This window comes from Mobula hypostoma, chromosome 21 (assembly GCF_963921235.1).
Source record: "Mobula hypostoma chromosome 21, sMobHyp1.1, whole genome shotgun sequence".
NCBI lineage: Eukaryota > Metazoa > Chordata > Chondrichthyes > Myliobatiformes > Myliobatidae > Mobula > Mobula hypostoma.
The window spans coordinates 46,068,596-46,092,085 of NC_086117.1; the positions used below are offsets into that span (position 1 = coordinate 46,068,596).

The 23,490-nt window shown below is 42.1% G+C and overlaps 1 protein-coding gene across 7 annotated transcripts in view; it reads left to right on the forward strand.

Moving 5' to 3' along the window:
• The window catches only part of exd3 (exonuclease 3'-5' domain containing 3), a 188,093-nt gene that overhangs the window by 71,343 nt on the left and 93,260 nt on the right, over positions 1–23,490 (forward strand). For all 7 annotated transcript variants that reach the window (XM_063073914.1, XM_063073915.1, XM_063073919.1 and 4 more), the window contains 3 exons: positions 3,563–3,636; positions 9,944–9,982; positions 20,049–20,215. In XM_063073914.1, the coding sequence (XP_062929984.1) occupies positions 3,563–3,636; positions 9,944–9,982; positions 20,049–20,215 (280 nt within the window). The remainder of the gene's footprint in view (positions 1–3,562; positions 3,637–9,943; positions 9,983–20,048; positions 20,216–23,490) is intronic.

The window sequence follows — 23,490 nt, forward strand, 5'->3', positions numbered from 1 at the left end:
GACTTCCCCTTCCTGAAGTCCACAATTAATTCCTTAGTCTTAATGACGTTGAGTGCAATGCTGTTGTTGCGACAGCACTCAGTCAGCTGATCTATCTCATCCCTGTACACCACCTCAGAACTATCTGAAATTTTGCCGATAATTGTTGTGCCTTTGCCAGATATATAGATGGCATTGGTATGTGCATGGGTGTAGAGAGAATAGAGCAGTGGGCTAAGTACACGTCACTGAGGTGTGCCAATGTTAATTGTCAGCGAAGAGCAGATATTATTTCTGATTTGCAGAGACTGGCCTCCTGATGAGGAAGTCAAGGATTCAGTTGCCATGGGAGGTACCAAGGCCCAGGTTTTGGAGCTTGTTGATTAGTACTGAGAGTATGATGGTGTTGAGTGCTAAGTTATAACCAGTAAACAGCAGTCTGACATAGGTATTGCTATGACCAAAGATCCATGGCAGAGTGGAGAGCCAGTGAGATTACATTCACTGTTGACCTCTTGTGGTGATAGGCAAATTGCTGCAGGTTCCGGTCCTTGTTTAGACAGGAGTTCGTTCTAGCCGTGACCAATCTCTCAAAACATTTCATCATAGTAGATGTGAATGCAACTAGGCGATAATTGTTGAGGTAGCTCACCCTGCTTCTCTTGGGCACTTTTGTCATTCTTCTGAAGCAGGTAGGAACCTTCAACTGCAGTAGTGAGAAATTGAAGATGTCCCTTGAACACTCCCGCCATTTAGTTGGCACAACTTCTCAGTGCCCTACCAGGTATACTATCGGAGCCTGATGCCTTGCAGGGGTTCACCCTCATGAAAGATGTTCTAATGTTGGCGTCGGAGACAGAGGTCACAGGGTCACCAGATGCAGCAAGGATTTGCACAGGTGTAGTTTTATTCTCTCTTTCAAAGCCTGCATAAAAGACATTGAGCTAATCTGGAAGAGAGGCATCACAGCCATTCATGACGTAGGTTTTGCCTTGTAGGGAGAAATAGCCTGCAAAGACTGCCAGAGTTGACATATATCCGATTCTGTCTCCAACTTCAATTAATTGTTTTTTCACTCTCAAATTAGCCTTCTGTAGGCTGTACCTTAACTTCTTGTTTAGCCCTGGATCACAGGTCTTGAATGTCACAGATCTAGCCTTCAACAGACTACGAATTTACTGGTTCATCCCCAGCTTTTGGTTTGGGTATGTTTGGTGTGTTCTTGAAGGCACACACTCATGTCCACACAAGTCTTGAAGTCTGTGGCAACTGTAGCGTATTAATACAGATTCAAAGATTAATCCCTGACTATTGTCCAGTCCATTGACTCAAAGCAGTCCTGTAAGTGCTCTTCTGCTTCCCTCCCCCTTGATCCTCACCCCTCTGTGGCTGTGGTCTTTAGTCCCTGCCTGTATGTGGGAGTACAACCAGGAGATTGGACTTTCCAAAATGCGTGCGTAATGTGGCCTGGTAAGTGTTCTTGCTGTTGGTATAACTGGTCAAATGTGTTGGCTCCTCTGTTTCCACACGTTCGTGCTAGTTGTTCAGGGTAGCTTCAAGCTAGCCTACTTGAAATTCCATGTAATAATAGGGAAGGCATCAGCGGGGCAGTTTCGTGACTGCTGATCACAGTGCTCAGCTGCTGCAGTGCCTGCCTGACAGATCTGTCCCTATGTAAATTGATTATACTAAAATGAAGTATATAATCTTGGATAAATTCCACCTTTGGGTTTATCCATTATAAGCATGTAAAATATTGGTTATAGAAATGGAAATTTGGGTATAAAATAATAAATTGCAGGGTCCCAGAAGAAAGATGAGATGTCAGATCAAGGCAGTGTCTGAGCATTGGGAACGACTGGGATTTCAGAGTGAAGTGAGATAGATAACTTAAATTGGTCCACTCGAAACTGGGGTAGTTGGCATGAAGAATAGGCAGTTGAGGGAGAAAAGCGAAAGAGATGGGCCAGAGTGCGTAATAACATCACACAAAGAATTGGTGGATATTTGAGGGACTGGGTCTATTGGTCTATTTCTCCACCCATCCATACCGGAATAGACTCTTCCACCACTTTGAAGTGTACCACCCAGCAGTCCCCAGATTTAATCCTAGCCTAGTCATGGGATTATTTACATTGACCAATTAATTTACCAGCTGATATACTTTCGGACTGTGGGAGGAAACTGGAGCTCCCGGAAGAAACCTATGCCGTTGTGTGAATGTACACACACCTTACATGCATTGGAAGGGATTGGTTCTCAGAAGGAGGTTTATTGATGTGAAATTTGTTGATTTGCTGTAGCAGTACAGTACAAGATGAAAGAATTACTGTAAGTTGCAATAACAAAATAGTTCAAAAGAGGAATAGCGAGGTAGTGTTGATGAACCATTCAGAGATCTCATGGCAGAGAAGAAGATACTGCAAAGTACAGCTGCTGCATAACAGCAAATTTCACAACATATGCCCGTGATATTAAATCTGATTTTGAAGGAGCTGTTCCGAAAGTGTTGAGTATGGGTCTTTAGACTCCTGTACTTCCCAATAGTAGTAATGAGAAGAGAACATGTCCCAGATGGTGAGAGCCCTTAATGATGGATGCTGCCTTATTGAGGATTTTCTTGTTGGTGGGCAGGGTTGTGCCTGTGATTGAGTTGGCTGAATCTACAACTTCTACAGCCTCTTTCAATTCTGTATGTTGGAGCCTCCATACAGCTTGTGTTGCAACCAGTCAGAATGCTCTCCACTGTGTATCTGTAGAAAGTTATAAGAGGATTCCAAATCTCCTCAAACTACTAATGAAGTAAAGCTTCTGGTGTGACACCTTCATGATTGCATCAATGTGTTGGACCCAGGATAGTTCTTTTGAGATATTGATGCCCAGGAACTTGAAGTTGCTCACCCTTTCCACCAGTGACCCCTCAGAGATTACTGGTATATATTCTCCTAACTTCCCCTTCCTGAAGTGCACAATCAATTCCTTGGACTTGCTGATGTTAAGTGCAAGGTTGTGGCAACACTACCCAACCAGCCAATCTACCTCTCTCCTATAGACCTCCTTGTCGCCATCTGAGATTCTGCCAACAACAGTAATGTCTTTGGCAAATTTATAGATGGCAATTGAGTTGTGCCTCGCCACACAGTCATGAGTGTGGAGAGTGTAGAGCAGTGGGCTAAACGTGCATATTTAAGGTGAGTCTGTATTGATGATCAGAGATGTCATTTCTGATCTGTATTGACTGTGATCTACTGATGAGGACATCAGTGATCCAGTGGCAAATCCAGTTAGAGGATTCATTCCAGTTTTATGTCTCCATCACCATTTACTGTCCATTTCATGGCCAAGGTGGATACACCGCTTAGTAAGTAATCTTGATGGGATATTTGACTGTGGAGAAATCATAGCAAGTTCATACTCAATCCTGCACTCAACCAAAGGACTTTCAGGCTGGTAATCATCTATACCCAGGTACTAAAAACAAAAGGATCAGCTACCTTTCGAGAGGTGCTACTGCTGAGAGGGAATAGTGGGTGAAAATCTGAAATAAAATATTAAAAAGATATTCTGTTCTTGCTGTCCACAGAACTGTGCCCAAATATGGTGAACTGGCATTGTTTGGATTCTCTCAAATATCTTCTGTATAAATACTTTGTGGAGGTAAGTCCAAGGTTGTGGGCGGTTTGAACAAACATTTGAATTGACCTGGATGCTGGCTTTTATTCCCAATGGTCCAGTATCTCACTATCTAAAACTATAGTGCTGGAAGATCTCAGCAGGTTAGCTATAGAGACAAAATGAATAAATTGATGTTTCTGGTCAAGACTATAAACCAAACACATTTTGCCTTTGCAGATGTGCCTTGTCTCGCTGAGTTCTCCCAGCATTGTGCTTGTTCCAGATTCCAGCATCTACAGTGTATTTTGACTTCTGTATGTATCGATGTTATCTCTCTTTTGAGCTATTAAACTTGTTTGTTTTTCAGGATCTAGTAATTGCTGACAAGGTCATCCTCACTTGCCCTTGAAGTAGTGTTGGTAATGAGCTGTTGTCAAACTACTGAGTCTATTAGTAGTGATGTTCCAAGTTCCTGTTGCCCTTGTCTTTCTTGCTAGGTTAGGAGTCAGTGGAATGTTTTCAAAATTTTGTTGTGTCAAAATTCTTTTCCTGGATCAATGCTAGGTGGCTTTTTTTTAAAATGTCAGTGTCATGGTAATAGTACAAATGGGTGACTTGCTTTGCCCGACGCCAGCCCCCTAGGCCTGAGTCGACATAGTAGTAGTATTTGGCCACTTCAGACGCCATTTAATAATCAACCGAAGTGGTGGGATTGCAATTGAATATTGCTTACACTGGGTAATGATACAGATTTCCTACCCAAAAAATATGAGAGGCAGAGGGTTTTTTTTACAAGAATTTTACAGTAATTATGTGGTCATTAATAATGACAATTTTTAAAGTCTCAGATTATTGAATTGAATTTTAATTCCACAGCTGTAATGTGGAATTGGAATCTGTGTTCTGATGTTTAATAGAAATTTGTTAAGATGTGTAATGCCAAAGGTGAGAGCTAATGCCTCCTTATGGACCTGGGTCATTTTGTGACAGCATACAGTGGAGGTTGTGCCTGCATCCATAGATTGGGTGCTGAAAACTCCAACACCATAATAAGGAAGGAAGTCACCTATTTCTTTCCAGTAAGATGACGGCGTGCTGAGACACAGTGGCTTCTATGGGGTCAAGGCCATTTGGCCCATTTAGTGTACGCCACCATTTCATCATGGCTGATCCATTTTTCCTCTCAGACCCAATCTCCTGCCTTCCCCCATATCTCTTCATGCCCTGACCAAGCAAGAATCTTATCAACCTCAGCCTTAAATTTACATAAAGACTTGGCCTCCATGGCTGCCTGTGGCAATGAATTCCACAGATTCACCACTCTCTTGCTGAAGAAATTCCTCCTCATCTCTGCTGTAAAACAATGCCCCTCTACTTTGAGTCTGTGTGCTCTGGTCTTAGACACTCCCACCATAGGAAACATCCTTTCCACATCCACTGTATCGAGGCCTTTCACCTTTCAGTTAGGTCATCCCTCATTCTTCTAAATTCCAATGAATATAGGCCCAGAGACGTCAAATGCTCTTCATATGACAAGCTGTTTAATACTGGAATCATTTCTGTAAACCTCCTCTTCAGTTTTAGCACATCTTTTTCGGCACAGACTAGAAGGGCCGAGATGGCCTGTTTCCGTGCTGTAATTGTTATATGGTTATATGGATAAGGAGCCTAAAACTGTACACAGTACTCTATACACACAATATTCAATCATCCGAATTATTTGCATATAACATAAAAAGAATTGGTCACAACACAGGCCCCTTTAGAACACCACTAGTCACTGCGAGCCAACCAGAAAAGGCTCCCTTTATTCCCACTGTTTGCCTCCTACCAATCAGCCACTGCTTTATCCATGCCAGAATCTTTCCTGTAGTACCATGGGCTCATAGCTTGTGACTCAGCCTCATGTCTGGTACTTTGTCAAAGGCCTTCTAAAAATCCAAGTACACAATATCAACCTATTCTTCTCTGTCTATCCAGCTTGTTATTTCTTCAAAGAATTCCAACTGATTTGACAGGCAAGATTTTCCCTTGAGGAAACCATGCTGACTACTGTCTATTTTATCATGTGTCTCCAAGTACCCTGAAACCACATCCTTAACAATCGATCCCAATATCTTCCAAACCACTGAGGTCAGACTAACTGGCCTATAGTTTTCTTTCTTCTGCCTCTCTCCCTTCTTGGAGAATGGCGTGACATTTGCAATTTTTCAGTCTTCCGGAAACATTCCAGAATCTAGTGATTCTTGAACGAGCATTACTAATGCCTCCACAATCTCTAATGCCACCTCTATATGATTACTAATGCCACCTCTTTCAGAACCCTGGGGTGTACACCATCTGATTCGGATGACTCATCTACCTTCAGACCTTTCAATTTTCCTGCAACCCAAGAACCTTCTCTGTAGTAATGATAACTTCACAAACTTCAAGACTCCTGACACCTGGAACTTCCACCATACTGCTCGTGTCTTCTACAGTGACGGCTGATACAAAATGCTGTATTTATTCAGTTCATCTGCCATTTCCTTGTCCCCCATTACTACCTTCCCAGCATCGTTTTCCAGTGGTCTGATATCCATCCTTGCCTCTCTTTTACTTTTGGTATCCTCTTTAATATTATTGGCTATCTTATTTTTGTATTCCATCTTTATCTTCTTATGACTTTCTTAGTTGCCTTCTTTTGGTATTTAAAAGCTTCCCAATCCTCTAACTTCTCACTAATTTTTGCTCTATTATATGACCTCCCTTTGACTTTTTTGTTGACCTTGACTTCCCTTGTTAGCCATGGTTGTGTTACCTTGACTTTAGAATACCCCTTCCTCTTTGGGATGTATATATCCTTTGCCCTTCGAATTACTTCCAGGGATTCCAGCCATTGCTGCTGTGCTGTCATCCCTGCCAGTGTTCTTTTCCAATCAATTCTGGCCATTTCCTCTCTTATGCCTCTGTAGTTCCCTTTACTCCACTGTAATACTGATACATCTAACTTCAGCTTTTCCTTCTCAAATTTCAGGGTGGATTCGATCATATTATGATCACTAGCACCTAAGGGTTCCTTTACCTTAAGCTCTCCAATGAGTTCTGCTTCATTGCACAACACCCAGTCCAAAATAGCTGACCCCTAGTGGGCTCAACCATGAGCTGCTTTAAAAAACCATCTTGTAGGCACTCCAGAAATTCCCTCTGATCTCAGCACCTAACTGATTTTCCCAATCTACCTGCATATTGAAATCCCCCATGACTATTGCAACATTGCCCTTTTGGCATGAATTTTCTATCTCCCATTGTAACTTGTAGACCACATCCTTACTTCTTTTTGGGGGTCTGTATATAATTCCCATCAGAATCTTTTAACAGATACATTTCTTTAGCTTCATCCACAGCAATTCAATACCTTCCAACCCTATGTCACCTCTTTCTAATGATTTAATTTCATTTTTTACCAGCAGAACCACCTGCCTTCCTGCCTGTCCTTTCGATGCAATGTGTATCCTTGGACATTAAGCTCAGAGGCATAATCTTCTTTCAGCCATGGTTCAGTGATACCTACAACATCATATTTGCCAATCTGTAACTGCGCACATTCAAATATAACACCTTCAGTTCTGTATTCAGCTTTATTAATTTTGTCTGCCTTTAACTTTGCAACTGATCCTGTTGACTACAATTTTGCCTTATCATCACCCTCTTCTTGCTAGGAGTCTCAAAACACATTGCCTTTGTTTGTAAACAACTACCTCGTCTTCAGCACTATCTCTCCCATTCCTATCTCCCTGCCAAATTAGTTTAAACCCCCCTGAACAACTCTAGCCAACCTGTCCGCAACAATATTGGACCCCTTGGGTTCAGGTGTAAACCATCTCATTTGTACTAGTCATTTCTTCCCCAGAAGAAATCCCAATGATGCATAAACCTGAACCTCTGTCCCCTGCACCAGTTCCTCTGCCACGCATTCATCTGCCAAATCACCCTATTCTTACCCTCACTAGCTCATGGCACAGGCAGCATTCCAGAGATTACTGCCCTGGGGGTCCTGTTTCTGAGCTTTCTACCTGGCTTCTGAAAATCTCTCTTCAGGACTTCCTCACCTTGTCTACCGATGTCATTGGTGCCAATATGTACCAAGACTCCTGGCTGCTCACCCTCGCCCTTGAGAATGCCATGGACATGATCGGAAACGTCCCTGATCCTGACTCCAGGGAGGCAACACACCATCAGGGTGTCTATATCGTGCCTACAGAACCGTGTACCTGTTTGTCTGATTGAGGAATCTCCTATCAAAACTGTAGTCCTCTTCACTTCTCTGCTCATCTGAGCCACAGTACCAGAGAGCCAGTCACTGTGGCTCTCCCATAATAGGTCATCCCCCTCAGTAGAATCTAAAGTTATGTACTTAATGAGAGGAACATCCACAGGTGTACTCTGTGCAATGATACAAAGGTGCTATTGTCTTTTTTAAGCATTGTTTATGTTCACAACCCTGCTGGATATTAAGAATTTGAAGTTCTTTGGGTCAACCCCATCAGCGAGTTACTTGTTGGCTGACAAACTGAAGGAACTGGACTTGGTGCGAGCTGTGATGCTGTTTGTGACTAGAGAGGTGTCAGTGCATGAAGGAGGCTTGCTATCTAACAGCAGTGATCATTTTAGCTGCTTTTCTTGTGATCACAAGATCCCATTGGTGGTGTGGAATGCTGGAAGTCCACAGCTTATTGTTGAATGGCGGGGTGGGAGAGGAACTGTGTACTGTTGGTTGTAGGGAGGACTTGGACTCAAACCATGTTATTGGCTGTTTGCAGGGGCCCCGGGGGAGGCGTCAAGGTTGGGCACTCCACTGGAGTGTCGGTGGCGGTATGGCACAGTGTCCATGTTGGAATTGATGCTGTCTCCAGTGTTTGCTAGGCAGAAGTCAAACTTTATTGTGTTCAACTGCAGACTGCTGCAACATTCATGGACTCAGGGACTTGAACTATATATTTTTTTGTGTGTGACTGTATTGTATCTTATGTGCTGTGTGTGCCTTTTGCTGTGTATGACTGTTGGTCCTGTGTTTTGTACCTTGGCCCCAGAGTAACAATGTTTCATTTGACTGTATTCAGAATTAAAATCAGAATCAGGTACACAGTTTTTGAGCATTTTAGGTCACAAACCAAATTTCCTCAAACTCCTAATAAAGTATAGCCACTGTCTTGCCTTCTTTACAGCTGGATCAATAACCAGGTTAGATCCTTAGAGATCTTGACACCCAGGAACTTGAAATTGTTCACTCTCTCCACTTCTGATCCCTCTATGAGGATTGGTTTGTGTTCTGTCATCTTACCCTTCCTGAAGTCCACAGTCTGTTCTTTGGTCTTAATGGTGTTGAGTGCAAGGTTGTTGCTGAGATACCACTCAACTAGCTGGTATATCTCGCTCCTGTACGCCCTCTTGTCATTGGTATTCATGTATGGTTGAATGACAATTAAAGTTGAACTTGAACTCACTTCCTTTTGCTCTTGCTGTCTGCCCTGTTTCACTCTTTTGTCCTCTTTCACTGATGCCTTCTTTTTTGTACCCTTCCCTTTGGCCCTAGGCTTTCTCCTATCTCCTTCTCCCTGGAAACTTTTCAGACTTTTTATCTGGAAGCACAAGAGACTGCAGATGCTGGAATATAGAGCAATGAGCAATCTGCTGGAGGAACTCAGCACAACATCAGGACTAATAAAGGGGTTCATACCAAAATTTGGATAATTTCTTTCTTCCCGCAACACTCACAACACCCTGCAGGAACTCAGCAGGTCGGGCAGCATCCGTGGAAACCATCAGTCGACGTCTTGGGCCAGAACCCTTTGGCCCGAAACGTCGACTGATGGTTTCCACGGATGCTGCCCGACCTGCTGAGTTCCTCCAGCGTGTTGTGAGTGTTGCTTTGACCCCAGCATCTGCAGATTATTTTGTGTTTTCTTTCTTCCCACGGATGCTGCTTGACCCACTAAATTTCTCCATCAGAATGTGTTTCCTTTTAAGTCTCTCTGACTCTTCATTTCCATGTGTGCTTCTCTCCCTTCTATGCCCTTAGTGTCTGTTATCCCTTCGCTTAGTCCCTTAGTCCCTTCGCTCTGAATTTACTGCAGCATTTTGAGCTTTCTACTCAGTTTTGACTCAGTCACACATCAGGCGATCATTAACCTTTGTGGTGATTCTTCTACAACCAGACTAGTAGATAACATTCTATTGTCCCCTGTTCACTGACTACTTTGACAATGAGTTACAGTGAGTGTTATCAGTTGTGTATTGTTGGTGTTGCTGGAGGTAGCAAGTCACTTAGTTTTTGCCTTTTTTAACACAATGCTTTTCCTCCTTACAGAAGGGTATGACTGAAGAGATTTGGTCTGAACACACTGAGGTGAGTTTTCCTGGCTTCAGTGGATTTCACACTTTCCAGAAAGGTGTTGTAGAACCTTTCAATCTTTTAGTGTTGATACAGGATTTGATGGAGTTTATTGATGCAACAACAATGACATGTATTTAAAGAATGTCTTTCATGTGGTAATGTAGTGGATTCTTCACTTTAAGCTACTTCTTCCTGCAATAAAGGCAATGTTTTATTTGACTTTCTAATTATTTGCTTTACCTACAGGTTTACTTAGTGATCATTTGCAAGGGTTTACATCAGCATTCTTATGTCTTTATCCATCTCGAACTCTGATAATCCAGCATGCTTTCAGAACTTTAGCAATGCCAGACAAGCAGATTTTCTGGACTATTGAATGTTGTTATTATTACCACCCCAACACATTTGATAGTGCTGAGGATGAGGTAGTTGGTTTACAAACAGCTGAGGCAGTATGTAGTGAGACTGCTAGCAAGGAGGGGCTGATGATAGGGCAAAATTGCTGTCAACGGGATGATTTGCAACATAAAAGGCAGACAGTATCAAAAAGGGTGAATACAGGACTGAAGGTATTATTTGAATGTGCGCAGTATATGGAATAAGGTAGATAAACTTGTAGCACAGTTAAGGCCAATTTATACTTGTGCGTCAAATCGACGCTGTAGGTTTGGCGTAGCCATATACCCTATGCCGTAGCCTGACGAGCACCTCCCCAAAAATGTAACTACACATCGCGGCGATGCAGACAGCAACAACTGTGATTGGTCTGCTTGGTAGCATTGCATTTCTTGCTACCCTGCAATAGCTTCCCATTGGCCGACTGAAGAGCAGGGAAGGAACTCTGGCTGCAGTGCTTTCCATAAAGCTTTGCAGACCTTCAAAATTATGGAGGATCCCGTGCTTGATGCCAGTTTGTAACTAGCTGCTACAGCCTGTTGACTTCCACCTGAAGCTAAAACTCAAATGGTGATTGCCAGTCTCTGAATATAATGTGCGTACACTGATGCGAAATAAATGGTTGGAGACGATGAACCAAATCGTCAAATCTACCTGCCGACATCCGAAAATATTTGAAATGCATTTCCTCGCCCATGTCTCTCAGTGGCCGGACAAGCACAGAGAATTCACCCTCCTTCAGTTTCAGTCGCCATTGTTTGAAGTTTGAGTTTCTTCGTGTTGAACTTCAACACGAAGAAACTCAACACAGCAGCATAGAAACCCCACTGCCAACTAGCGTTTTGGCGGTGAATTGCAGAGCGAAGCAGACACACCAACGCACAAGTATAAATGCTCACAACGGCGTAGCCCACTTACTTAAGCTAGTACGCACAAATATAAATCAGCCTTTACAGATTGACATGTATGACGTTGTGGGCATCACTAAATCATGACTGAAAAATTATAGCTGGGAGCTTAATGTCCAAGGATACACATTGTATCAAAAGGATGGGCAGGTGGGGGGAGGGAGAGGTGGCATGATTCTGTTGGTTAAAAAATCAAGTCAAATCATCAGAAAGAGGATTGGAAATGAATCATTGTGGATAGAGGTAAGGAGCTGCAGGGGTAAAAACACCTTGGTGGGAGTTAAATGCAGTCCCCCAAATAGAGGTAAAGATGTGGTCTACAAAGTACAAAGGGAGGTAGAAAATGCATGCCAAAGGGCAATATTACAATAGTCAGGGGGGATTTCAATATTCAGGTGGATTGGGAAAATCAGGATGGATCTCGAGGGGGATTTTCTACGAGATAGCTTTTTGGAGCAACTCATGGTTGAGCCCTCTAGGGAATCAGCTACTTTGAATTGGGTGTTGTGCAATGAACTAGAATTAATTAAAGAGCTTAAGATAAAGGAACCCATTGGGGCCAGTAATCATAATGTGATAGAATCTGCCGTGCAATTTGAGAAGGAGAAGCTAAAGTCAGATGTATCACTATTACAGTGGAGCAAAGGGAACTACAGAGGCGTGAGAGAAGAGCTTGATAAAATTGATTGGAAAATGCTGACAGGGATGATGGCAGAACAGCACTGGCTGGAATTTCTGGTAGCAATTTGGAAGGCGCCGGATATGCGCATCCCAAAGAGGAAGAAGTATTCTAAAGGCAGGATGACACAACTGTGGCTGACAGGAGAAGTCAAAGCCATCACATAAGCCAAAGAGAGGGCATATAATCAAGCAAAAAATAATGGGGAGTTGGAGGATTGGGAAGCTTTTTAACAAAACAACAGAAGGCCATAAAAGTCATAAAGAAGGAAAAGATGGAATACAAAGGTAAGCTAGCCAATAATATTAAAGAGGATACCAAAAGTTTCATCTGATACATAAAATGTAAAAGAGAGGCAAGAGTAGATATTGAACCACTGAAAGATGATGCTGGGAAGGTAGTAATGGGGGGAACAAGGAAATGGCGGACAAACTGAATAAATATTTTGCATCAGTCTTCACTGTGGAAGACACTGGCATTGTGTTGGAAGTTTGAGAGTGTCATGCAGCAGAAGTGTGTGAAGTTGCCACTATTAGGGTGAAGGTTCTAGGGAAACTGAAAGATCTGAAGGTAGATAATTCGTCTGGACCAGATGGTATACACCCCAGAGTTCCAAACGAGGTGGCTGAAGAAATTGTAGAGGCATTAGTAATAATCTTTCAAGAATCAATTGATTCGGGCATGTTTCCGGAGGAATGGAAAATTGCAAATGGCACTCCACTCTTCAAGAAAGCAGAGTCTTTGCATCATTCTCATAACTTGTTTGCCCACTTTCCTTTTTATCGTTAGTAAATTTAGCAAGAATGCAGTCAGTTCCTTCAGCTTAGTCTCCAGTTGAGGGGCCCAGCATTGATCCCTGCTAATTATTGCTATCCAACATGTAAATTATGCATTTTTCCTGATTGTGTTTCCTATTAGCTAGCCAGTTATTTATCTGAGTTAACATTTTGCCCCTGATGTCACTCATGAGCACTTTATTTTGAATGCCTTTGGAAATCCAAATACACCATGACTGTGGCTTTCTTACTCATTACATCTTCAGAACATTCTAATAAATTTGTCAAACATGATTTCCCCTTCATAAAATCATGTTGAATTTATTTGATTGTGTTATGCCTTTCTAAGTATTCTGCTGCTGCATCCTGAATGAATCCCAGTATTTTCTCTTTCTTGTAAAGGTATCTTCCTTCAGCTAGGACCTTTCCAAATTTGGGAAATTTTGGAAGGCCACAACCAATGCAATAATTTCACTTAGCATCATTGGACTTGGGCTGTCAGATCCAGGGCATGCATAGTGAATGTGGTTCAGGAGTGTTTAGAACATAAGGACGTTGGACTACAAGTACAAAGTTCCCTTAAGTTACTGACATGGTTAGACAGGGTGCTGAAGAAAGCATGTGCCTTCATTGGTCAACAATTTGAGTATGTCATTTTATTGTCTCCACTTTGCAAGACATTAATGAGACTGCACTTGGAGTATTGTGTTCAATTCTGATTGCCAAGCTATAAGAAGAACGTGATTAAGTTAGGAAGGGTGCAGAAAAGATTGAGGCAGGATGGCTTGAGTTATAAGAAGGTACTGGCCAGGCTAAGGCAGTTTCCCCTGGAGTGAAGGAAGCTGAGGTGTGATCTAAAAGGTTTATAAAATCACAAGAGAAGTAGGGTGGTTAATCAGTAGAGGATTTAGGTTTAGGTTTAAAATGAAAGGGAAAAGAGGGGCAAATTTTTCACACATTAGACCATGGTAAGTATATGAAACAAACTACCAGACGAAGTGGTGGAGGCAGGTACAATTACAACAATTAAAATATTTGGGCACAAAAGGTTTGGAGGGATGTAAGTAAAATGCAGACAAATGGGATTGACAAGGTAGACAGCTTGGTTGGCATGTAGAGGTTGGTCTGAATTTCCATGCTATTTATCACTATGGCTCTATGAAAAGTAGATATTTCAGACCTCACCTACATCTTCAGGCTCAATGAATAGACTGCCTTATTGTCCCTTCTTTTATCTTTAATCTATTAATAAAACAACTTCAAATATATCTTAATATGCTAGTCTTGTCTGCTAGCGATATTTTGTAATTCCTCTTTGCCTTCTCCCGATTTCCTTTGTAAGTGCCTCCCTATACTTTTGCCAATTATACTTGACCAACCTCCCCAGTCTTTAGTTCTCTGTGCTTCCTTTATTCTCTTTATCTGACCCTCAATATATTTTGCTATCCAGGTTTCTTGTACTTGTTATACTTGGCTTTCACCTTTACAGCAGCATATTGGCTCTGAACTTGCACTATATTTCCTTAGAATGCCTCCCACGGTGTAAATGTAGACTTGTGTACATGGTCATGCCCCAGTCTGCTTTTGCCACATACTCTCTTATTTCAAATAAATTTGTCTTCCTCCAGTCTAAAACATTTATATCTGGCCCATCCCTATCTTTTTCCATAACCACTTCAAAATATATTTATGGTCACTAACTCTAGAATGATCCCCAGTGACACTCCCTCTAATTGACTGGCTACATTTCATAAGATAAGTATACTCCTTCCTTTGTTAGTTTATATATACTATGTATTGTGTTATGAAGCAGTCCAGGACACCAGAAAAATTCCCCCATTCTGAGCCTGTTACATTAAGGCAATCCCAGATAAATTGAAATCCCCTTTTACTAAAACTTTATGTTTATTATATCTTTCTGCTATTTGCCTACTTATGTGTTCTCCTATCTCCTGTTCACTGTTAGAAAATCGGTAATATACCCCCAACAAAGAGACAATACCCTGGTTCTTTGAAACCCATATGGCTTTGTTTGAGGAGCCACATTCGTTTCCACGGATCCTGTCCGACCTGCAGAGTTCCTCCAGCATGTTGTTAGTGTTGCTTTGACCCCAGCATCTGCAGAGTATTTTGTGTTTATGGCCCGAAATGTTGACTGATCGTTTCCACGGATGCTGCCCAACCTGCTGAGTTCCTCCAGTGTGTTGTGAGTGTTGCTTTGTTTGAGGAACCCTCTAGGATATTCTGTTTTGATACTAAGGAAATGTGTTCCTTGACTAACAGTGCAATGCCAGCTCTTCTTTTACAACTCCCCTTGCCTCAGCTGAAAATTCTGTACCTTGGGATATTGAATAGCAGATCCTGCCTATCATTCAACCATGTTTCTGTGTTGGCAGCAATACCATAATCATTGACTGCTACAGCACAGAAACATGCCCTTTGGCCTAGCTAGCTTGTGCCAAGCTATTATTCTCCCAGTCCCATCAACCCACACTTAGATCATAACCCTCCATACCGCCCCCCCAATCCATATACTTATCCAAATTTCTGTTACATTTTGAAATCGAACCTCCATCCACCACTTTTGCTGGCAGCTTGTTCCACACTCTCACCACCCTCTGAGTGAAGTTGTTCCCCTTTGGGTTCTCCTTAAATATTTCACCTTTCACCCTTAACCTGTGACCTGTAGTTCTAGTCTCACCTAACTTCAATGGAAAAAGCCTTCTCACATTTATCTTATCTACGTCTCACATAATTTTGTATACCTCTATCAAACCTCCTTCATTCTCTGACACTCCAGGGAATAAATGCTGAAACCTTTAAATAACCTTTCCCTATAAATTAAGTTAATTAAAGGTTTAGTTGATTAACCTTAGTTGTTCAGCTGCTTGCATGATAATCAATGCACTTGAGCTTTGTTTCTTCTGATGTGCATTTATTTGCTTGCTCTTACTACCGGATGTACTTTATCTCTTCTCTAGGTGACTTGTACCTCCCAATCTGAACACCTACTCTGAGCCCCATTGTCCTACCAAACTCAGCTTAAACTTAACCCAATAGCACTCACAAACGTCCCATAAGGGTATTGCTCCTATTCTAGTTTAGTGCAACCCATCCATCTTGAATAGGTCCCACCTTCCCCCAGAAACAGGAACCTAAAGTCTACCCCCCTGCACCATCACTTCAGACAAGCATTCCTCTGACCTATCCTTCTATTCTGCCACTCACAAGCTCCTGTCTGTTGGAAGCAGTCCAGAGATTATAACCTTTGAGATGCTAGCTGCCTGTTCCCGTTATATTCCCGTTTCAGCCTGTTGCAACTAAAAAGCACAACTGCTTCCAAGGTCAGTATAGTCAACAAAGACATCTTAATGTTTTTAAATGAACTATCGCTGTTTAAAACCGACGGAACCAACACCATCTGTGGTCGGAAGCACCCACAGAAGACATCTTGGAGGAAGCACGGGCGTAGATGAGGATTACAAGCGTGCTTAAGGAAACGGGGTTTTAAATTCCCTATACCAATTATCTTGCTGGAAAATGTGCAGTCTCTGGTGAATAGAATCAATGTTCTCAGAGCCAGGGTGCTGAATCAGAGGGACATTAGGACCACGTGTGTCCTCTGTTTCGCAGAATCCTGGTTAACCCCTTCTGTACTGGATTCAGCGATTCAGATCAACGGGTTTACTATACACTGTCAGAATAGATCTTTTGAGTCCCTCAGAAGCAGAGGTGGAGAAGTATGCCTCATGACCAACTCTTCTTGATGCACAAATATATCAGTGCTGTCCCAATTCTGATCACCAGATCTAGAATATCTAGCAGTAAAGTGTCATCCTTTTTACCTACCACGGGAGTTCTCTGGGATCATTCTGATAGCAGTTTACATTCCACCTCAGGCCAGTGTCAAGCGGGCTTTAGATGATCTGAGCAATGGGATCAACATGCACGAAACAGCGCACCCTAACACATTCACCATCATTTTGGGAGATTTTAACAAGGCCAGTCTGAAAAAAATCACTGAGCAATTACCATCAACAGATCCCTTGCAATACCAGAGGAAACAACACACTGGACAATTGCTACACCACCATCAAGAATGCCACCCGTGCTATTCCACGCTCTCACTTCGGGAAGTCTGATCACCTGGCTGTACTTCTACTCCCTGAGTATAGGCAGAGACTAAAGACTGCAGCACCAGTAGTGAGGACCAAGAAGGTTTGGACAAGGGAAGCACAGGAATGCCTACAGGACTGCTTTGAATTGGTGGACTGGACTGTATTCAGGGATTCATCTTCGAACCTGGATGAGTATGCTGTAATTGTTACCGACTTCATTAAAACCTGTGTGGATGAGGGTGTGCCTACAAAGATTTACTGTACATTCCCAAACCAAAAGCCATGGATGAACCAGGAGGTACGTCATCTGCTGAAGGCTAGATCTGTGGCATTCAGAGCTGGTAACCCAGGTCTGTACCAGAAAACCAGGTATGATTTGCAGAGGGCTTCAAGGGTGAAGAGACAATTTCGAATGGCATTGGAGGCGATAACAGATGCACGGCAACACTGCAGGGTTTGCAAGACATTACTTCCTACAAAGCGAAACCCAATATGATGAAGGGCAGTGATGCTTCACTACCAGATGAACTCAATGCCTTCTATGCACGCTTTGAAAGGGAGAATACAACTACAGCTGTGAGGATCCCTGCTGCACCTGAGGACCCTGTGATCTCTGTCTCAGAGGCCAATGTTAGACTGTCTTTAAAGAGATTGAACCCTCGCAAGGCAGATGGTTCCAATGGAATAACTGGTAAGGCTCTGAAAACCTGTGCCAACCAACTAGTGGGAGAATTCAAGGACATTTTCAACCTCTCACTGCTATGAGTGGAAGTTCCCACTTGCTTCAAAAAGGCAATAATTATACCATTGCCTAAGAAGAATAATGTGGGCTACCTTAATGACTATTGTCCGGTAGCACTTACATCGACAGCGATGAAATGCTTTGAGAGGTTGGTCATGACTAGACTGAACTCCTGCCTCAGCAAAGACCTGGACACATTGTAATTTGCCTATCGCCAAAATAGGTCAATGGCAGACGCAATCTCAGTGGCTCTCCACATGGCTTTAGACCACCTAGACAACACAAGCACCTACATTAGGATGCTGTGCATCGACTATAGCTCCGCATTTAATACCATCATTCCCACAATCCTGATTGAGAAGTTGCAGAACCTAGGTCTCTGTACCTCCCTCTGCAATTGGATCCTTGACTTCCTAACTGGAAGACAACAGTCTGGATTGGTGATAACATTCCTCCTCGCTGATGATCAACACTGGCACACCTCAGGGGTTTGTGCTTAGCCCACTGCTCTACTCTCTGTATACACATGACTGTGTGGCTAGCTGTAGCTCAAATACCATCTATAAATTTGCTGATGATACAGCCATTCTTGGTAGAATCTCAGGTGGTGATGAGAGGGCATACAGGAGCAAGATATGCCATCTAGTGGAATGGTGCAGCAGCAAAAACTTGGCACTCAACGTCAGTAAGACGAAAGAGCTGATTGTGGACTTCAGGAAGGGTAAGACGAAGGAGCACATACCAATCCTCATAGAAGGATCACAAGTGGAGAAAGTGAGCAGCTTCAGGTTCCTGGGTGTCAAGATGTCTGAGGATCTAACCTGGTCCCAACATATTGATGTAGTTATAAAGAAGGCAAGACAGCGACTATACTTCATTAGGAGTTTGAAGAGATTTGGCATGTCAAGTAATACATTTAAAAGCTTCTATAGTTGTACCATGGAGCGCATTCTGACAGGCTGCATCACTGCCTGGTTTGGGGGGTGGGGTGGGGGAGCTACTGCACAGGACCAAAAGAAGCTGCAGAGGGCTGTAAATCTAGTCAGCTCTATCTTGGGCACTAGCCTACAAAATATCCAGGACGTCTTGAGGGAGCGGTGTCTCAGAAAGGCAGCGTCCATTATTAAGGACGTCCAGCATGCAGGGCATGCCCTTTTCTCACTGTTACCATCAGGTAGGAGATACAGAAGCCTGAAGGCACACACTCAGCGATTCAGGAACAGCTTCTTCCCCTCTGCCATCCGATTCCTAAATGGACATTGAAGCTTTGGACACTACCTCACTTTTTTTTAATATAATTTCTGTTCTTGCACATTTAGAAAAATCTATTCAATATTTGTAATTGATTTACTTGTTTATTTATTATTATGTTTTATTTAATTTATTTGTTTTCTCTCTCTCTACTAGATTATGTATTGCATTGAACTGCTGCTAAGTTAACAAATTTCATGTCACATGCCGGTGATAATAAACCTGATTCTGCTTATAAAATGGCCAATTAACTCCTGTTGCAGGACTCATCCCTTCTGCTACCCATGTTGTTGGTACCAATATGTACCACCACCATTAGCTGTTCATTAGAATGTCCTGCAGTCACACCTAGGTATCCTTGACCCTACTACCAGAGAGGTGTCAGACCATCCTGGAGACTTGTGGTCGCAGAAATGCCTCTCTGTCCCTGTTACAATAGAATCCCTAACAACATTACTCTCCCAATCTTATTCCTCTTTTGTACATCAAAGCCCTCTCTCATGCAATGAATTAGATTATTGCTGCTACTTTTCCTTCAGAGGACATCCCCCAGCAGTATACAACATGTTATAGTTTGAGAGGTTGGGATCTACACAGTCAGTTTCACTATGTCCTTCTCTGCTTCCTGCTCTGTTTCTTTCTCCAGGCTTCACTATTTTTCCATGGCATTGACCCACTGTAGTTTTCACCTAATCCTTGTCCCTTTCTTCATAGTCATACTTTATTGATCCCGGGGGAAATTGTTTTTTTGTTACAGTTGCACCATAAATAATTAAATAGTAATAAAACCATAAATAGTTAAATAGTAATATGTAAATTATGCCAGGAAATAAGTCCAGGACCAGCCTATTGGCTCAGGGTGTCTGACCCTCCAAGGGAGGAGTTGTAAAGTTTGATGGCCACAGGCGGGAATGACTTCCTATGACACTCAGTCCTGCATCTCGGTGGAATCAGTCTTTGGCTGAATGTACTCCTGTGCCCACCCAGTACATTATGTAGTGGATGGGAGACATTGCCCAAGATGGCATGCAACTTGGACAGCATCCTCTTTTCAGACACCACCATCAGAGTAATTCACCTATACCATTAACTGCTATTAGCCTGACTTTGTTCCAACTCCATCTTGTCCCTTGGGGTTTCACCCTGACCAGACGCTGGATTTTGCCACCTGTTCTGCATTCCAGCCAAAGTAAATATCTGTCTTGCAGGATATAGTTGGACAGAATTCCTGTCTGCAGGGCCAGTTTTTGAGCTTGCTGGCAAAGTACACAGATGTCAGTACAGTGGCTCTCTGGGCCCTGAGGCTAAATGTGCCAGAAGAAAGACTACCACGACACATCGCCGAATGGCTCAGGCAGCTGGAAAAAGACAAAGAGTAAGTTTTTCATTATTTTTCATGTTTTTGCCGTAATTCATCATTACCTTAAGTAATACCTTCAATCATTCCTATGGTGTTACTCTTCACTAAACTCCATTGACACAGTGTATTTTATCTCACCCTCACTCCCACTATTGATTACTCCATTTACTGGCATTTTGTGAAGAAATTAAGGCTGATCAGTTGCACATCTGTTTCTTATTTCCACAAATAATAATAATACAGATTATAGCCTCTGTGTTTCTTTGGTTGCTGCTTGCAAAGGGAGAACTCCTGTTACATAGCAGTTAGTGCAACGCTATTATAGCTCAGGCATCAGAGTTCAGAATTCAGTTCTGGTGCCGTCTTTAAGGATTCTCTATACGTCCTCCCCATGGAATGTGTGGGTTTTCCCTGGGTGCTCTGGTTTCCTCCCAGAGTCCAAAGACATACCGCATAGGTTAATTGGTCTTTGTAAATTCTCCCATGATTTAAATTAGGGATTCGTCTGTCTAATCTGTCGGAGGTTGCTAGGGCCTTCTCCGCACTGAATCACTAAAAATAAATAAAACTCTTACTGCCCTCAGTAAAGGATGATTGTTACTGTTGACTAAGCAGCAGGACCTGGATATAACAATATGTAAGAACAATACAAATTGAATCTTAAAGGTAGTCTACACATGCATAAAATAATGCATTATGCATTCCTTAAAAAAGAGATAACCCTTATTATCAATTAATTGGCATAGATGCATGAAATTTTATAATTGGTGAACTATTTATATTAAAATGCAGGGTAAATTCAGCCATCTATGAATTCACTTGACTTTTTAAGTCTCTTCATTCACTGAACTCTTCACTACAAGCTTCATTTATCATCCCTGAAGTATTTATTCTGGGAACTAATGGTACAGTGGGCATAAGGAAAGAGAGTTTTAAGTTTCAACCTATGAGAGTTTCTTGTAGTTGAGTTCATGATAACTAGCTATGTTCCAAGTTCAAAGTGTAATTATGACCACTGTGGTAATTGTTAAGAATGTTATATGGACAGTTCACTATATAAGAAGATATAATCCAGAATCTATAATACAATGTATTCAAAGTCATGATGGCAATTGTTTCGAGGTAACAGTTGGCAGGACAGGAGATGAGACTCAGGGTAATATATTGTGAAATATACAGTGACTTGGAAGAAGATCAGACCACATTTTATGAGTAATTAATGCAGAAAAGCAGGTAGTTGCAAAGGGTTCACAAACTTTTTCTTGCTTCGGTTCATTACTCATTTAATCATAGAATTTTAGTATTCTTATAGCACAGAAGGAGACCATGAGGGTTATAGAGTCCATCTCAGGTTTTGTAAGAACTGTCCAGTCCCTGGCTTTTTCCTCATCACTCTGCTTTCTTTCCATATATTTTATGACAAAAGAATGAGGTCATTTTGTGCATTGGCACTCAGAAGTATTCAATGATACTCCATTAATTTTTCCAGCCTATTCCTTTAAGTCCTCAGATTCTACAACCTACCTACATGCTGGAGGCAAATTAAATTGACCAAGTAATCCACCAGTCGGCATGTCTTTGGAATATGGAAGGAAACCCAGATGGTCCTAGGTTATAATGTGCAGACTTGTCCAGTCAGCCTTAGAGATCAGGATCAAAGCAGGGTGGTTGGTGCTGTGAGGCAATAATTTCACCAGCAATCCAGCAATACCACTGTGAAAGCCACTGAGTGTCCTTTTATTCTTTTTTTTGAAATGCTGTGTTGAATTTATTTCTACCAACATTTCACTTGGCACATTACAGATCATGGAAAAGATTTTCCACATCCATCCTTTGATCCTACTGCCAGTCACCTTGCATGACTTCTTGTTCCCTCCATTAATGGGAGCAGCAACTATTTATTCATTTTGTCTAGGCCCTTGAAATTTTTAAATACTGTACATTTTCCAATTATTTCTCAGTTTTCTCTGACCTAATAAAGATAACACCATCATTCAACAGAATCAAGGTTGCAAAATACTTATATCTATTCCAGGGCATCCTTTCTGTACCGTCTTTGCCTTCATATCTTTTCTGTGATGTTGCACCCAGTTTGTTCTTTGGTGTTTTGCAGAGTTTCAAACTGTTATTCTTTGTTCCTTTTTGTAAAGTCAAAAATGAAATCTCAGGGTTGTATATGGTGGCATATTTGTACTTTGATAATAAAATTTACTTTGAACTTTGAAATGTACTAAATGCGCACCTGAGTGCTACCCTGAAGATAGTGACATGGATCCTTAATTCGATTCCAGCCGAGAGTGGCTGGCAGTGCAGGTGACGTCACCCATTCCCCTTACTGCCAGTGCCTTCTCAAGATGGATGAAAACACCATAGTTGTCGTGGACCTTATTAAAATAGTTGTAGACGAGTTATTCTGTCTGTCCAAATCAGAAACCGTGGATGAACCATGAGATCTGTCATTTGTTGGGCGCCTGATCAGAAGCATTCAAGTCTGGTGACCAAGAAAGTTACAAGAGATCCAGGTATGATCTCCAGAACGCAATCTCACATGTGAAGTGGCAGTTCTGGACTAAACTTGAAGCAATGAAGGATACATGGCAGTTGTGGCAGGCTTGAATACTATCATCTCTTATAAAGTTAAATCAGGCGACATAGGCAACAGCAGGGCTTTGCTTCCAGACAAGTTCAATGCCTTCTGTGCTTGCTTTGACTGTTAAAGCATGGAGGAACCATCACAAACTCCCACAGTCTCCTATGATCCTGTGATTTCAGTCCAGTGGCACTTACATATATCCAGAGTGATTAAGTGCTTTGAGGGGTTGGTGATAAATCATGTCAACTCCTGCCTGAGAATCAACTACTTTACATACTTAAGCAAGAGGTCCACAGCAGATGCCATCTCATTGGTTCATCATTCAACCCTGGAACATCTGGACAGCAAAGATGCATATATCGGGATGCTCTTTATTGACTACAGCTCAGCATTCAATAACATCATCCTCTCAAAACTAATCAATAAGCTCCAAGACATTGGCCTGAAGACCTGATTGTACAATTGGTTCCTCAATTTCCTCACTTGCAGTTTCCAGTCAGCTTGGGTTGGTACAATCTCCATCAGCACAAGTACCCCTACTCTACTTGACACTCATGTCTGTGTGGCTAAGTACAGCTCCAATGTCATATTCAAGTTTGCTACGACACCACTGTCTTAGGCAGAATCAAAGGTTAGATTAAATTAGATTGTGAGGACATGCAGTCCTCTTTTATTGTCATTTAGTAATGCATGCATT